General features: G+C 48.9%; 1 protein-coding gene across 1 annotated transcript in view; it reads left to right on the forward strand.

The window, feature by feature from the left end:
• Positions 1–350: 350 nt before the first annotated feature.
• Positions 351–17224, forward strand: part of COL22A1 (collagen type XXII alpha 1 chain) — a gene marked incomplete at both ends in the record, with an annotated part of 240887 nt that continues 224013 nt past the window's right edge. The window contains 2 exons of the mRNA XM_080694710.1: positions 351–468; positions 4229–4795. Of these exons, the coding sequence (XP_080550836.1) occupies positions 351–468; positions 4229–4795 (685 nt within the window). The remainder of the gene's footprint in view (positions 469–4228; positions 4796–17224) is intronic.

Below are 17224 nucleotides of genomic sequence, written 5' to 3' on the forward strand. Positions count from 1 at the left end.
GGGCTGTGAGCAACCTTCATTAGGGAACATGGACAGCGCCACTGAAGGGCTTTAGCAAGGTGTGGCCGTGGGTCCTCAGCACCACGATATTCCCACTTTTCCCGGCAGCCCCTTGTCCCTCCAGGAGCATGGCAGGTCCTCAGTGTACATGCTAAGTGAGGCTAGAAGGATAGAGGAATAAATCAGCAGAGAGGAGATGAAGATGAGGGATGGAGCCTGGCTGGGGGATGGGAACAAGGCTCCTCCATGAGGCTCCTCGCTCTCCAGCTCCTGGCCTTCTCTAAGGATGTGTCTTTCTCCAACAGGAAATGTTCCACTAGATCCTGACGGAGTCTCTTCCTGGCCTAGAGATGCTGGTCTCCAAGAGGAAGAGAGCCCCGGCCGGCCCCCGAGGGACTGCCTTGGCCTGCCTCCTCGGGCTGCTGCTGTTGTGGAGTGGGGATGGTGGCTGCCAGGCGCAGCGCGCAGGTGGGGCACCCTGGGCTGCCAAGCTGAGGCCCAGCAGGCAGCGCGTGTCCCTCTGTGTGTGTGTGGGCTCAGGTCTGAGGGTGAGCTGGTGACTGACGCTGAGTGGCAGGTGCCCATCCAGGGCGATGGGTGTGCAATAGCCAGCTGCCCAACGAGGACTGTGTGAGACAGCGGGTGAGTGTGTGTGCGTGCAACTGTGTGCCCCTGTGAGCTTATGCGAGTGTCTGTGAGTCAGCCAGGGTGTGTCAACTGCTCTCCAGCGGATGTGTATGTGTGGCAGCCAGCTGTTCAACGAGGGCCCGTGTGTGAGAATGGATGTGTGTATGAACAACGTATGCGAGCATGTCTGAGCATGGGGGCATGTTTGAGAGACATATATGTGATAGGGTGTGAGTGTGTGATTATGTGTGACAGTGTCAATGGCTGTGTGTTTGAATGGATGGGGGGGGTGGGGAGAAGGAAGGAGCCAGCTTTCCCAGCAGACATCTCCCCTGCTCATGCTATGTGCTGAGGACCCAACCCTATAGGTTTGTGTAGGGTTGGGGGCTGCACAGAGGGCAGGGGTGAGGGTCCTGTTGTGTTCAGTTCTGTAAAGGCTTTAAGGTCTCTTTCTGGGAACGATGGATACAGAGTCTACCCAGAGAGGTGTCCAGGACAAGAGGAGAATGTGCCTCTGGGGCTAACCATGGATTGGGGACATTTACTAGAGATGGGAAGGCCTTGGGCAGGAGAGGTTGAGATGGGATGGGATAGATTAGCTTTCTGTCCCTGCCAGGGGACATAGTCAGGGCTGAGCTGTGAAGGAGGACTCAGGAGCACCAGCCAGTCTGTCCACTGTGCCAGCACAGAGCTGGCCTGCTGGGACCCTCTGTACCTAGAGCTCACGATGCACAGGGATGCCCACAGGGCAGCAGAGAGTGCCCTTCTGGGGCATGAAATGCTGTTCTTACTTCCCAGTCCCAGGTGTGGAACTGAGGTAAAGAGGTCTCTAAACCTCTAAAAGATGAGGCCGGGAGAACACACAAATGTAATGTGCTCAAGCTTCTTCCCTGGGCCTCAAAAAATAAAGTTCACTTTATGCCCTTATCAGTTTTATAAACTTCATGTATTTTGTTTATGTCCTTATCAATTTTATGACTTTCATGTATTCTAGTTCACGTTCTTTTCAATTTTCATGTATTTTATTTTACCCGAGGCTCTAGGAGACTATTTAGCTAGAAAGACAATAATAAATATGGATGTGGCAGTTTGTATGTGAGGGACATGGGACTTCTGTGTTCCTGGAGTTAACCCCAAATGTTGACTCAGAGGCAGAAAGGCCCTGGATCTTTGCTTCCGCACCCTCACCTCAGAGTGGAAGAGGGCAGCCGGTGGGAAGCAGATACCTGGAGGAAAGGCCCCGCCCTTGCTGTATTAGATTGAGGACCCAGGTTCACGGACCTCAATATGTTTACTCTTAATTCTCATATACCCACGATCCATAGACCTCCAGGAGAAAATGTGCCCAGAGTTCCAAGGGGTCTCTTGGTGAGGCTTCCCAGACAAATCAACCTGCTGCAGCTGAAAACAAATTTGTTCCAGGATGATAGCCTTAGGCTGGGCCCTGCCTGGCTCTCAGCAGCAATTATCCTAAGCAGGCTGGGAAATCATTGTCCCAAGGACAAAAGGATGACCTTTGTGTCAAGGAGAAAAATTCCCCAGGAATGATTTCTTAGTGCACACACTGGCAGCTCTAATCCTGTTAGGGGGGTCCTGCTTGGCTTGGGATGAAACTCAGCTGCAAGTGCAGATTGTAACTTGGATTTTGAAAAACTGGAGGGAAAGTGGGAGTGGCATTGGCTGGGCCAGATAGGAGGTGTGTGTGTGTGTGTGTGTGTGTGTGTGTGTGTGTGCATGTGTGTGTGAATACATATAGCTCTATTGTTTTTCTGGTGTTTGGACTTAACCGCTTGCAAAGACAACCACAGAAAATACAAGATGATAAAATTCATTCATAGCTCTATTGGCCAAGAGTTAGCAGTGCTTTGTACTATAGTATCTCAGAATCACATGTATATAACGGCACACACACACACACACACACACACACACACACACACACACTGTGTTTGCTTTCCAGTTCTATCATGTCCTGCACTCTCTTTTGTATGTTATCTACACTGTTTTGTAAACGACTTTTACACTCGGCACTGTCTTGGGAGATGTACCATGCCAGTCAGTGACAATTCCTTACAGCCCTCACTTGAAGCTACCCCTGTATGGTGACATGTAAGGCGGTGGTTTAGGCTGTTTTCAGGATTTTCTTGGTCATTCCCATTTACTGGAATAGCCCAAGTACTTCTACGTTTTGCTCTGTTTTTCTGATCGTTTTCTTGGGGTAAATCACTATGTTTGGAATTGATGGCTAAAAAGATGTCCTCCTTTACGAGGTTTTAAAGATCCTGAGGATGGGTGACAAGGCCCATGGCCATTAGCTGTCCCCTCAAATTCATGGCCACCATCAATCTTTGACTTTTGCCAATCTCATATTTTGATCAAGTTTTCTTCTGAACTTTTTTTTTTTATTTTTTACTCTCCAAATGTTTGGCCTGGGGCTCCTAGCGGCCTCCTCCTTGGCTTATTGAATATTCTAGAACATTCAACACCAGGGCTTCTTAATGGTTCCTAAGCACTTTGGTGTTTAGAAAACACTTTTCATATGATCTAATTATAGGATGAATGAGTAAGCTTGCAGCATAGGGTTGCTATGAGGATAAAAAAAATTATAGAGTGCCTTATTTTGTTTAATCAAAAGCATATAATGTATATATAATTTACATTTATAAAATATAAGTATGCATTCATAAAGCACCATAAAACTTGAAATACACAAATGCTATATATCATGTATGTTCTAATGGTGAAATACTGCTAACTATTTAAATATTCAACAAGAGAGCACAGGCTAAAATCGTCGGTACAGTGGGCCCTGAGTAGCCATGGAAACCAGCATGATGACAGGGAAGCTTGCTCAGCCCAGTGCTAGACATGGGGAATACATTTATACATCAGTGTCTGGCACAGCCCCATGTCTGTCAGTAGATATATGAAAACGTGAAGTCACCAGGAGCACACATCCTGGCTTCATAGTGGTTTTCTTTGTAGATGGAAACATGGGCGTTTCTTATTTTGTTCTGATTTGTTTTTACATGTTTTACATGGGCCGGTTTTAAGGGTCTTTTGTGGCTTTTCTAAAATGGGCATACAGTATTTGTAGGAAAAAATAATAAAGTTATTATTATTATTATTATTATTATTATTATTATTATTATTATTATTTTGGTGGTACTGGAGTTCCTGGAAACCCTTCTACCTCCGGGCTACACTCCCAGACACCTATTTTTTTTATATTTTTTTTTTATTTGGAAACAGGGTCTCTTAAGCCAGCAAGGCTGGCTTCAAACCTATGCGATCCTCCTGTCTCCGCCTCCCAAGCTCGGAGATTACAAGCGTGCGCCTTTTTAAAGTAAAGTAGAAGACTGACACACAGGGTGTTCCATGGATGGGGATCCTTTCAGTGCACTGTCATGCATTCCCAGCTGGAATTCACAGCAACCTCCCGGGAGGCTCAGAGTTTTTCCCCCTGAGGGTCAGGAGGCCTGAGCACCATGAGAGGCACTTGCTCAGGTCCTTTGGCCCCAGGGACCACAGTGTTAGGGCCCAAGCAGGTGCCTTCCCATGGCCCAGTGGCACCGTGGTACCCTTTCTCTCGCCCCTGCAGGCTGCAAAACCGTCCACTACGACCTGGTGTTCCTCCTGGACACGTCCTCCAGCGTGGGCAAGGAGGACTTTGAGAAGGTGCGACAGTGGGTGTCCAACCTGGTGGACACGTTCGAGGTGGGCCCGGACGGCACCCGCGTGGGCGTGGTGCGCTACAGCGACCTGCCCACCACGGCCTTCGAGCTGGGCCGCTTCGGCTCGCGCGAGGAGGTCAAGGCGGCCGCGTGGCGCCTCCCCTACCAGGGCGGCAACACCAACACGGGCGACGCGCTGCGCTACATCACCAGCCGCAGCTTCTCGGCGCAGGCCGGCGGCCGGCCCGGCGACCGCGCCTTCAAGCAGGTGGCCATCCTGCTGACCGACGGCCGCAGCCAGGACCTGGTGCTGGACGCCGCGGCGGCCGCCCATGCCGCAGGCATCCGCATCTTCGCGGTGGGCGTGGGCGCCGCGCTGAAGGAGGAGCTGGAGGAGATCGCCTCGGAGCCCAAGTCCGCCCACGTCTTCCACGTGTCGGACTTCGACGCCATCGACAAGATCCGGGGCAAGCTGAGGCGACGTCTGTGTGAGAGTGAGTGTCCGTCTCTGCTGCAGGAGCTCGTCCTTGCCCGAGGGCAGCGTGCCGTGCAACTGTGCACCCAGCGGTAGGATCCCCGGATGGAGAATCAGTGCCAGGGGGAAGGGGAGGCCACAGGAGGCTCAGGGCATCATGGACCTCGGTAATGGCCCACACCCAGCAGAACCTGGTACCAAGTAAGAAAGGCTTTGGGATCAAAGAAAACCACCTTCTGACTCCCCACCCAGCCTGTGAGAGGCTGGAGGACAAAAGGTCTCAGAGTCTCTTCTCCATTTCTGAGCTGGGAACAGGGTCTGCTGACCGCCCAGAGCTGTTGAGGTTGGAGACAGTGGACACAAAGTCCTCCTGAAGGCATCTGGCACAGGCAGGAGCTCCCCAGGGGTTTCCATGAGCCATCAAGCAAGAAAATAGGCACACACTGGCTCTGTGAACTGCACCTGGTAACCCCAAAGCAGCTGCTCAGGGAGGGGCTGCCTGTCCCAAAGCTGAGTTTTCCTGACCTCCTGCCCTCTGGGCTAACCTTGGTCCTGGGCTTATTAGTCTGGAATCTGCTCTCTGTGGCTGCGAGTGGGGGAGGGGCGGCAGGCAGGCAGAGGGCCCAAAGTGGCCCTGAGGTTGACCCAGAGGCCCCACCACCAGGGCCCTAGTGGGGTCATTTGGAGGACAGCCCTTCCCCAGGATGGAGAGGAAGCAGTGGATTCCTGGAGGCCCAGCCTATGTCCAGTGTCTGCGTTTGCCTGATTCATTGGGATGCCGTCCTTCTCAGGTCTCACGGGGTGCCAGGTTACTTTCCCCTCCAGGCTCAATAGGGCCATGCTTTGAGGCTGGTGGAATGCCAGAAGCAGAGTCTCAGCCTGTCTAGCTGATGACTGCGGGGGACTTAGCACCCCGAGTGGGAATTCCAGTGGGTCTCACCCCAGCCAGGGGCCCGGGAGACCTTAGGAATTTGGGCAATGGGGAGGAGTTGGGAGTGAGGGTGGATGGCTGTGGTTCAGCCTGAAGACTCAGGGGTTGTGCCTGCCCTGCAGCCCAGTGAGGGAACACTGAACAGATGCCAACTGGCACGGCTCTAGGTTTGTTTCATTGTTGTATCACACTATGAGTCTTCTCCTTGTGTTGATTATTTATTTATCCACATATTTATTCAGAGGCATTTACTGGACATCTACTTATTATGTGGCCTTGGACTGATTTCCGGGGCTATTGAAAAAGATGAGACATAGCTCCTGCCCTCAGGGTGCCCCTAGTCTACAAGTCAGGAAAGATACTTGAAGAGAAAGTGATATGGGAGTGGGGGAAAAGTTTCATACAGCTCATGCTGCTCCATAGGATGGCGACTTGGGTGTAATGGGTGGTGATGCTGAGGCGGGACGGCTCCCTGGAGGAGGTGCAGTCAGGCTGTTCAAGAGATGGGGAGCCTGGAAAAGGAGCTGGTGGCAAAGGATTGAGGGACAACGTGGCAGGGTCAGTGGGCTGGGGTCAGGGAGTGGGCTGGGAATGGCTGGGCTTTTCCAGGTTTTCAGTTTCCATGAAGATGCTCCTGTGGTGTGTCTAAGGTGAGGACATTGCAGGGTGTTATACAGAAGTATGGCAAGATCAGACCTGGGCAGAGAACACAATGGCGGCGAGTGGCCCAGCAGGAAAACAGGTGTGTGGTCCTTTGTGAGATGGCTCCAGACATTCAGAGAACTTTATTTTGGGAGAGATCAGCATTGGTGGCTAGGCCTGTTTTATAGATGAGGAAAGTGGTACCCACCTAGAGGGCTAAGTGGAAGTGACTTGCCTTTTAGAATACAAGCAAGGCATTGGTAGTAGACTCAAATCAAGGGACCTCATTTGACCCTAATTGCAACTCCAGATGTTATCTGCTTTCACAGAAAAGAGCACATGCTGAGATCCTGGCAGGCACAGCTACCAGGTGTGCTGGTCCTCAGCAGTGGGCCAGAGAGGGTAGAGTGCAACAGAAAAGGGAAATAAACCAAAGGAAGCAGATTGGTCAGGGCTGGGGCCAAGAATTGCTTTAGGTGTATGCGGACAGGTGCTAAACATTAGAATACATCCCCAGCCGGGAGACAGAAGCCCCCTAGAGTATAATTTGAAGCCTCCAGCGTGGTTCTTATTGCTCAGAACTGCTTTGTCTATTCTGGGTCTTTTGTTCTACCATATGAAGTTTAGGACTTTCCCCCCCTAGCTCTGTGACAGTGATATTGGTATTTTGATAGAGATTGCATTGAATCTGTAGATCACTTTTGGTGGTATGGCCATTTTGACAATATTTATTCTGCTTATCTTACAAGGTCTTCTTCAGTTCCCTATAACTTTTAGTTATAGAGGTTTTTTTACATCATTGGTTAGATTTGATCATAAATATATTCATTTTTGAGGCTATTGTGAATAGAATTGTAATCCAGATTTCTTTTTCAGTCAATTCATAGTTGGTGTCTAGAAAAGCTATTGACCTTCAAAAATTGACTACGCATCGGGCTACTTTGCTGAATTTATCAGTTGTATAAATATTTTGGCTGAGTTTTTAGGCTCTTCTAAGTATATGATCATGTCATCTGCAAACAGAAATATTTTTACTTCTTTCCTTTCTTATATCCCTTTAATTTCCTTCTCTTACCTAACTGCTCTGGATAAATTTTCAAGTGCTGTATTGGACAGGAGTGGTGATACTGGGTGCCCCTGTCTTGTTCCTGAGTTCAGAGGAAATAATTTCAGTTTTTCCCTACTCAATGTGATGTTGGCTTTGGATTTATCATGTATTGTCCTCATGATGTTAAGGTAAGTTCTTTAGATTTCTAGTTTCTTCGTGTTTTTAACATGAATTGGTATTGGATTTTTACCCAGCCATAAAGAAGAACAAAAGTATGTCATTTGCAGAAACATGAATGGAACTACAGAATGTTATGCTAAGTGAGATCAGCCACTCTCAGAAAGTCAAGGGTCATATGTTTTCTTCTCATACATGAAAGCTGGAGAGAAAGTACAAAACAAAAGAGACTTCAGATAAAGGAGGAAAGGGACCAGCAGACTAGTGGGAGAGAATTGGAGGAGAGAGGTAGGGAAAGAAACAGTTCAAGTAATGTTACATCCCTATATGAAGGTATCCCTACTAGTCTCACTAACATGGGTGGAAGTGGAGGGAGCCAGTTGAGATGGGGAGAGAAAGGCACCAAGTGTTGTGTGCCTTTGTGAATGTATCCCTTTGAATATCTCTAGAATCTATAATTATAATGTGCTAATAAAAGCATATAAAAAGACAGAAACCCAGTAGGCTAGCTTAGGGATGAAGGGCTCACATTCTTTATCCTGGTCACATTGATGGAGGGTGGATGGCTGGGAAGCCAGAGACTTCTAGACCTGAGCCGTGGCGTTTTGTCATCCTGCCCACTTGATTCATACTGGTTCTAGTTCCTGGCAGGGCTGAATCTGGTCTTTGAAACACCTCCATGTCTAGGGGGAAGTTCTGGGAATGGGAGAGGAGACCCCAGAGAGGGGAATCCTGGGATGTGCTTTGCTGTTGACTTGACAGAAGGGCTAGGGGCAGCCTCCAGGTGTGACCATCACAGACCTTACTTCTGAATCAAGGACAATGCTGTAGAGAGCAGGGGACAGAAAACCTTACTTTAGTTGGCCTATAGAAGAAAGAAAATTTATTTTTGCACATGCTTGAAAAGGCCAGAGGTCAGGAATTTTCAAATGATGGAAGCAGGTCATACCCACTCTCTCGCTCCCAGGTTTCGGTCTGAGTGGTAGCATTATTCTCAGCAGACATGAAGATCCTGAGTAATGGGCTCACTGAAGAGAGGCTGGTGAGAGATCCAGGCGTGAGCTGAATGGACGAGCGGGCTGATTAGATTAGTGAAGGCTGAGAAGGAACGTCCAACCAGCCTGAGAGTCTTAGGGGCACTTACCTGCTTCCTGGAGTCCCTCCCCTCCCTCTTGGTTGGCTGGGCCTCCTCTGCCATAGAAGTCCAGGTTATGCAATCAGAGAAGGCCCCTGGGGCTGGGAGCAGAGCAGTCTGCTGGACTGGAGGAGGAGCTTGCTTCACAACACACCTGGCTTTCAGTCTGACTGAGGTAAGGCAGGTCGTGTGACTGTTCCTTGACCAGTCACTACCCTGAGAGTAGAAATAGACGTATTTGGAGCCTAAACTACACGATCTTGGGTAATATGTGTGAATGGAGATAGTTATCACTTCAGCTCCTTCAAAGGAAGGAGTTTGGTACGTGACAGAAAAAAATCTGGGGGGGTCCTTAAGAAACAGAGAAACAGGTTCAGACCAGCCCAGCCCTCATGTCCACCATGGTAACCTCCAGGAAAACTCGTAGATCCTTTATGGCTGGGATTCTCCAAATGCTTCAACAGGAATGAGATTTATGCTCTTGCTCAGCCTAAAGGAATCTGTGTTTTGTAAATACAGCTGTGTGAGAGAGAGAGGGAGAGACCCTTCTCTATTCTGGTGACAAATGAAATAAAATCCCCTTTCAGTCACTTCAATTAGAAACAGAGAAAAAATAAAGGAACTAATGGTAACATATTAGAAACATCTGCTAAGATTAGATCAAAGAGCATCACAAAATCCACACACCAGAAACCCCTCAGCTCATAGGAAATGCCTGTGAGCTACTTTGCAGCCTGTACTGGATGGGAACTGTGCTGAATAGGGGCTTCAGACTGATGATCCAGAGCATCTTAGCCTAACAATAGGGGGTTGATTTTAAGTAGTAATCATCCCATTCCATCCAGCCCATTCCATTCACTCATTCTATAGCCATGTATTGTAGCAGCCATTAAGTTCAATCTGAAGCCTTTATCCTTTGTCAGGCGTTATCCGTACACAGTAGTAAATATTCATTCAGCTCAATCAATTCATCCATTTATTTGTCATCAACACTCAGCAGATCCTCTAGGCTGGAGCGCCTGCCTGGAACCCAGGAGGCTAGCTTGGAGTTGGCATTCTCTCTGTCTCTGAGAAGCTCCTGTCCACTTGGGCCAGCAGGAAAGTGGCCGGTGGTTACACTGTGGAGTGTGTGAACTGGCTGTCACCTGCATTTTATATAGGTACCAGTTTATGTGTGTGCATTGGTGTCTGCCTCCACACAAGAGCGTAAGTATCACCAGAACAACGTCTGCTCCGTTCACTACATGGTTCCTGAGACTGAGCCTGGCTTTTAGGAGAAGCTCCCCAAATAGTGTTTAACAAAGTCAAGGGTAGCGTTTGCAGTGGAGTCTGCTTGCCCTCATGATGGGCACACTGGAAGTACTTGTGCAACAGTACCTCCTACCCTGGCCAAATGTCAGGAATAGAATCTTCCACAAATTGAAATCATAACCAAGAATAACTGAAAAATATAACTATGTTTTGGTCAACAGAGACACACAGTCTGGTGTTGAAGGTGGACACTGGTTCTGGGCAAGATAAGGGTAGCTGAATGTCGAGGATCTCATCCCACTTCCTGTAGTGGGAGAGATGCAGAGAGGGACGACTGGGCCCGCGGGGACTAGAGAGGAATAGGTCAGAGGGGTCTGCGTTGCTCTAGTATGCTGTGTCTCCTTGACTCACTCCATACCCACCCTGACCTCAAGGCAGGCGTCTACACTGCACATGGGAACCTGGTTCTCTAGACTTGTGCTGTCCAATACCTAGTGCTGCTGAGCACTCAGAATGGAGCGGGTCCAACCTGAGAAGTGCTGCAAGTGACATGCACACACTGGATTGTGTAGACTTGGTGTGAGAAAAGAAAGTAATACATTTCAAGAGTCTCTTTCTTTTTTTATGATAATGGGGGTAGAACCTAGGGGTTCTCTACCATTGAGCTATAGCCCCAGCCCAGCCCTTTCTTATATTTTTCATTTTGAGATGGAGTCTTACTAAGTTGCCCCACGCTGGCCTCTAACCTTCAAACCTCCTACCTCATCCGCCAAGGACCTTGGTGCGTTTGAGCCCAGGTCTTGAGTTCCTGCTGGCTGGTATGATATTTAGGAAGCAGTTTTAAATTCTCATTTCACTCAAGGTCACCATGGTCTTAGTAGTAAGTATTCCAGTCCTTCCTGTTTTGTGGTTGATGGCACTGGGGTGCAGAGAGGCTGAAAGGCCTCTCTGGGATGGCAGGGGAGAGGTGTGGACTCAGGTCTTCTGGGATCCTGCTTGGATATGCAACAGTTGAATCCTACCCCGAGTCTTGAGCAGGTGTGTCTCATACCTGGTGACTGGTGGCTGCTTATGAATAACTGAACGAGGCTAAGAATACTTACAGAAAATATGATCCCATTTTATAAGTGAAAAAGGATATTTGCAAATATTTGAATGGAATGATAGGAGGTCAGTGGCCAGTGGCATCGGAGATGTGCTCCAAGTTGCATCCTTTCTCTGCGTGGTCTCTCCCAGTGACCTCTTCTAAGGTCTTTTGTGGGTTGTAGTCTCCCTTCTGATTTGGACACACTCAGAGAAGTGTCTCCACGTCAGGGGACCAGCTCCTGTTTCTCTGTGGCCTGACAGAAGTTCCCAGAGGACCAATCTCAGCCTCAGCTTCCTGCAACATGTGGGGCGGAGGCTGTGGATGGCCCAGAGCGTCAGCTGTAATTAAGAGCTTTCTCCACCCTGGGCTCTGTCGTGGTCACAGAACAACCTTTATATAGCTTATCGGGTCACTGTAAGTGGGTCTGTGGAATGCCAGAGGCCGTGGCTAAAACCTACATTGACTTCTATTTTGGGGGCATGCTACGGTGGTCTTCTCTCTCCTGTCTCCGTGGGCAGAGGATTTTTCCTCTTTGCTCCTGGACTCTGGGGCTGAGTTGTTGGTCTTGATTAGGCAGCGCAGGGCTCTCCCATGTCCGTGTGGTGCTTTGTCTCCCATGACACATGGGCATCTTCCTCTCTGTCTCTCTGGTCCTGATGTGGCATGGAAGAGGGACTCTTGTTTTTCTTCCAAGGAGAGGTGCACTGCTGGGTGTTTTCTTGCCAATATGACCAGAAGCAGGAGGGGGACATTTCCTTGTGAGGAGGAGCTGAGTTCTATCATTTAATTGTTCAGCTGGGTTTATCACTGGAAGGACCTGGGGGTTCACACCCAGCTCTGCATTGTGATTTGTGTGTGACATTGTGATTTGGTGGGCGATAGTTTCTGATGAATCCCCAGGGCTCTCCCTTCCTTGTCTTGTGGCTAGCAGCCAGACCACCTATCCTTTCAAAGGAATCCACCACTGAGTTTCCTTGAATATTCAATTTGTCCTTTTTCTGTTTGGAGTACAAAAACATTTTCAGAGGATAACAGCACTTATGTAATTGGGAATAGACTAAATAGACATTTATAGATATCATCTCACAAGAGTGGATTTTTAAAAGACTTTTTTGGGGGGCTATTTGAATGCATATCTATCAAACCTCATCCTCTTTGGGGCATTGTTCTGAGGCTTGAGGGTCACGGTGCAGAACAAGACATCCATCTTCCTACCTTAGGGCAATACTTTGCAGGAGGGACCGAGGGAGGTGACAAGACAGAGCCCATAATAGGCAAGGTGATGTCACATGGTGATAGGTGCCTGAGGCAGATACAGCAGGTGATGTTAAAAAGCACCCAGTCAGGTGTGGGCCTGGGGGGGATACAAAATTGAGTTGAATTAGAATGGCATGAAACATCCCTGCCTGCTGAGAGGTGCAGGCTAGGACTTCCAGTTGCAGGAAGCTGGGGAGCAAAGGGTTAGGTGGGGGGTCCACTGGGTCTGCTGGGGGAGATGAGTGGCAGCGGGTTCCAGTGTGTTGGCTCAGCCCTAAGGGTGAATGCTCCCGAGCTCACCCAGCCAGGAAGGAGGTCCAGGGGCAGCGATGAGTCCTCCTTCTACCCCAGATGCACTGCAGGAATCCTTCCCTCCAGGACACAATGAGTATGCCCCAGGGCAGGACTCTGAGCCTGGCATGGCTGGCCTGAGAAATTCTTTGCTCCCCAGTTCCCTCTGAACATGAGCCTTGTCAAGTCATCAAAGAGGCCGCAGCCCTGCTGGGGGCGTGGTCCCCGGGACCCTGCTGCCTAACCACACTCCAGCCCGCCCCGGTGTCCTCTGCCCCAGTTCCATGGTAAACCCAAGACACACACACACACCAGGTGCATCCCCACATACACACTCATGTATCCACTGTACACACATCATACGTGTGCACTCTACACACATATTTGGGAACACGTGTGTGACCACAGCGTGACCCACCCAGCTCTTCCTGCTGGGTGGATCCCGAGGCCAAGGGGTAATGGGTGGCAGCAATAGCTGTGGGTTTGGAGTGCCACGTCCCTGCCTGTGGCCTGGCACTGCGTACCACATTGGCCTCAGGGAGCCACTGGGGCCAGGCCCCGCCTACCACCTAAAGGTCACCGGGAGTTCCTTTTGGGAAAACTTGTTATGATCTTGGTCACCCCCTAGAAATAGCAATCTGCTTACTTAACTCAGATTATGTGCCGGGAAATTTTGTTAGAAAATTGCTGAAAATGATGAAAAAACAGAAACCACCCTTCATTTGTTTTTAATTAATGATTTTTTAAAATTGTGTACTTCAAGGAAGGAAAAACAGTCTTCCAGCTTTGCCCAGCCAGACCCAAGTCAGTTCAATGCATGTCCTTGACTGACTCCCGTCTCTTCCTAAAACGAAGGCCCATGTGGTAAACCTGAAAAGAGATGATGAAACTAAAAGGTTCTGAAATTAGACCATTTTATTCTATTTATTCATTTTTAATTTAATTTTTTAATTTTTTTTATTGGTGTGTTGTAGTCGTACATCTTAGTGGGGTACGAGGTGATAGAGGCATACACGCACATATCATTAATTAGCGCTTTCTCAATTCCAAGCCTGTTCCTCCCCCTCCCTCCTTCTCATGTTTGGCTTAGTGAGTGACTTTGATATATTTATGAATGTGCATCATGTGTATTAAACTAGAGTGTGCAGCTCTGTATCACCTTTCATAGTGAACGCACCTTACCTGACTGTCCAGAATAGACCATCACTCCTTTCTTCCCGGGATGGAATATTGGCGTTTTTTGCCTCCAGGTTCTGGCTTGTTGAGATGGTGCAGGACAGGACTTTATGGTCCTGGGCTCTCACACAGCTGTGGCTTTGTTCTTGCGGGTAACTTCTTGGAAGGAAGAGGCTTGTGGCCCAAGCCCATGGCTCAGCCTCCCAGCTCCCTTCCTTCTTCTGTGTGGACTTTGGGCCAGTTATACAACCTTCTGCCTCATCTTTTCATGTGCAAAGAGGATGTCACAGCAATCTCTGATTTTCAGAGGGTGTGAGCTAGAGACTTAGTGCTGAAAAAGTTAGGTACAGCATGCACTGCTCTTAGTTTGTATGTGCATAATATAGATATGTAAATACCAGATAGCTCTGTGTGTGTGTATTTGTGTGTGTGTGTGTGTATTTGTGTGTGTGTGTGTGTGTGTGTGTGTGTGTGTGTGTGTGTGTGTGATAATAGGGATGAAACTCAGGGGCATTCTACCTCAAGCTATACCCCGAACCCTTTTTTATTGTGGTAGTAGGGATGGAACCCAGGGGCATTCTACTTCTGAACTATATCCAAGCCCTATTTTTTATTCTTTATTTTGAAACAGTTTCTCACTAAGTTGCAGAGGGCCTCACTAAGTAGCTGAAGCTGGCTGTGAACCTGCGATCCTTCTGTCTCGGCCTCTCAAGTACTGGGATTACAAGCATGCGCCACCACATCCGGCTCCCCATATATTCTTAAAAAATCCTTCTATCCTCCTGGATCCCAGTGGGACTGGCAATGGCTTCGAGCTCAGAAGCCAGTCAGTGACTCCACTGGCCTCTGGCCAGCCACGTCACTCTGGTCCTGGTGCCATACCAAGTTCGCGGAACGTGCATCCTCATAGGCACCATGATCCCACTCCCTGGGCTCATGCCGTGTCCACGCTCTCCAGCTCCTGGAGGGCTGAGGCTTTTACATTGTGGTTTTAGTGTTGAGTTTATAAAAGGGTAATATATGGTGACCACAAGTAAATTGATATTTGCAAAAAAGCACTCACATACACATACGCACACATAGACAAACTATAGATATATGCTTATATTTAAACATGCATCTATATAATTAAATTCATGGGGAAAATGTTGCACTTCTGAGAAGTTCCCTGTCCCTCAGCTAACCTTGTCTTAGGTAAGCTTTAGGTGGTGACCCGGGGTTACAGGGTGTCTCAGGGCTTTCCAAGAAATGTGTGGATGGCCACAGTCCTTCTGATGCACGTTCACACTTACTCGAAGGCTGAAGGAAAACAATGGGCAAAGGATATCTTAGGTGACTTGTTTTGCTATACGATGTGCCCGTTTTGTTTTTGTCCTTTTGATGACACTGACTTTGGTATTTTAAAATTTACCCACACATATAGACTTGCACAAGCACTCACATCTAGCCATACAAACACAAACACACAAGAAAGACACATATACACATTCACACACCCACACACACAAATGTATGGTCACACATAAACCCACAGTACTGACCTACTCTTATACACACACATACTTTAAAAGTTTCTACCAAGTTCCTCACTACAAAGGGATGTTCAGGAGCTGAGTGTGGTGCATATCTGCAATCCTAGTACTCGGGAGGCTGAGACCAGAGGATCATGATTTTGAGCCCAGCCTTAGTAATATCGAATATAATTTCTGACATCCAGTAGACCTCAGTTATAAAATCTTTACTGCTGCCTACCAGCTGTGTGAATCAGGTAAGACAATTTCATTGTTTCCTTCTCTGGAAAACAGGGAGCAGAGATCTTCCCCATAAATAGGTTGCAAAGATTGGAGGGGAGTCAGAAGAGGTTGACCAGAGCCCAGAAAAGACAGAAGCCTGATCAGATGAAACTGCGCTTGGCCTTTCCTTCTCTTTTCCCCTTCTTCCTAGCCACCGTCCAAGCAGAAATTTCCCCCCAGGAAGGGAAGATTAGCAGCTTCTTTGTGTGTCAAGACTCAGGTTAAGTCGGTGGAGACTTGAGGTCGCTCACACTAGCGGCTCCTGAGCTAGGGCAGCAGCCCGGACACCAGCTCCTCATCCCTCATTACACAGAGCAGATCCTGCAGCTGGGCTCGGAAATGTCTCCCCGGGAACTTCCGTCAGGCCCAGAGCATCTCAGTGCCAGCTAGGTAACCACCCCATAAAGTGTGTCTCATCGTCAATAGACGCACAACGGGGTCCAGGCTGAGCAAGGTCTAAGGTGCTGTGGTCCAACCATCTTGTTGATGGGAGGCCACAGATGGCCTCCAGTGTCTATGAAGAAAGACAAAGGGAAGCAGACCCTGTGAGATCCTGAGCAGCAGAGGATTTTATTTCATCTTTTAAAAATCATAACTCCTGAGGTCGGGCAGCATATATGTCATGGTTGAACTGTTAGCTGTTAGGCTGGCCGACCTGGGTTTGAGTTCCTGTGTTTGGCCTTTTCTGCCTCCCCTTTCCTTACTACTTAGGATCTCTGTGCTTACTCTCAGCATCTGTAAAATGAACCATGAACCCAAGCCCACCTCCCATGGTGAAGAATCAGTCCACGAGGAGGGTATCAAAGTGCACAGGGGCCGGGTGTGGTGGTCCACACTTGTAATCCCAGCATGCAGGAGGCTGAGACAGGAGGATTGCTGTTTGAGGACAGCCTCAGCTACTATTTAGTGAGGCCCTTTGCAACTCAGTGAGACCCTGTTTCAAAATAAAGACTAAAAAATAGGTCTGGGGATATAACTTAGAGGTAGAATGCCCCTGGGTTCCATCCCTAGTATTAAAAAAAAGTACGCAGGGCCTAGGGAGGGGAGTACTGGCAGATGTCCATCATTGCTGTCACTCTTACATGCTTACATTGGGTGTCCTGGAAGAGGGCATGTGAGTCCTCAGTTCTCTCACGTGAGACATGGGGATGAGAGAGAGAGGGAGAGGGAGAGGGAGAGGGAGAGGAGAGAGAGAGAGAGAGAGAGAGAGAAGAAGAAGAAGAAGAAGAAGAAGAAGAAGAAGAAGAAGAGGAGGAGGAGGAGGAGGAGGAGGAGGAGGAGGAGGAGAAGGAAGAGGAGGAGGAGGAGGAAGAGGAGGAGGAGGGGGGGAGGAGGAGGGGAGGGAGGAGGAGGGGGAGGAGGAGGAGGAGGAGGAGGAGGAGAAGAAGAAGGAAGAGGAAGAGGAGGAGGAAGAGGAGGGGGAGGGAGGAGGAGGGGGAGGAGGAGGAGGAGGAGGAGGAGGAGGAAGAGGAGGAGGAAGAGGAGGAGGAGGGGGGAGGAGGAGGAGGGGAGGGAGGAGGAGGGGGAGGAGGAGGGGGAGGAGAAGGGAGAGGAGGAGGAGGAGGAGGAGGAGGAGGAGGAGGAGGAGGAGGAGGAAGATTGAGAATAGCTTTGCCACAGCACCGCTTTCACCAGTTCAGGGAATATTGACTGGGTGCTG

Source organism: Muscardinus avellanarius (genome assembly GCF_963383645.1).
Source record: "Muscardinus avellanarius genome assembly, chromosome: 4".
Lineage (NCBI taxonomy): Eukaryota > Metazoa > Chordata > Mammalia > Rodentia > Gliridae > Muscardinus > Muscardinus avellanarius.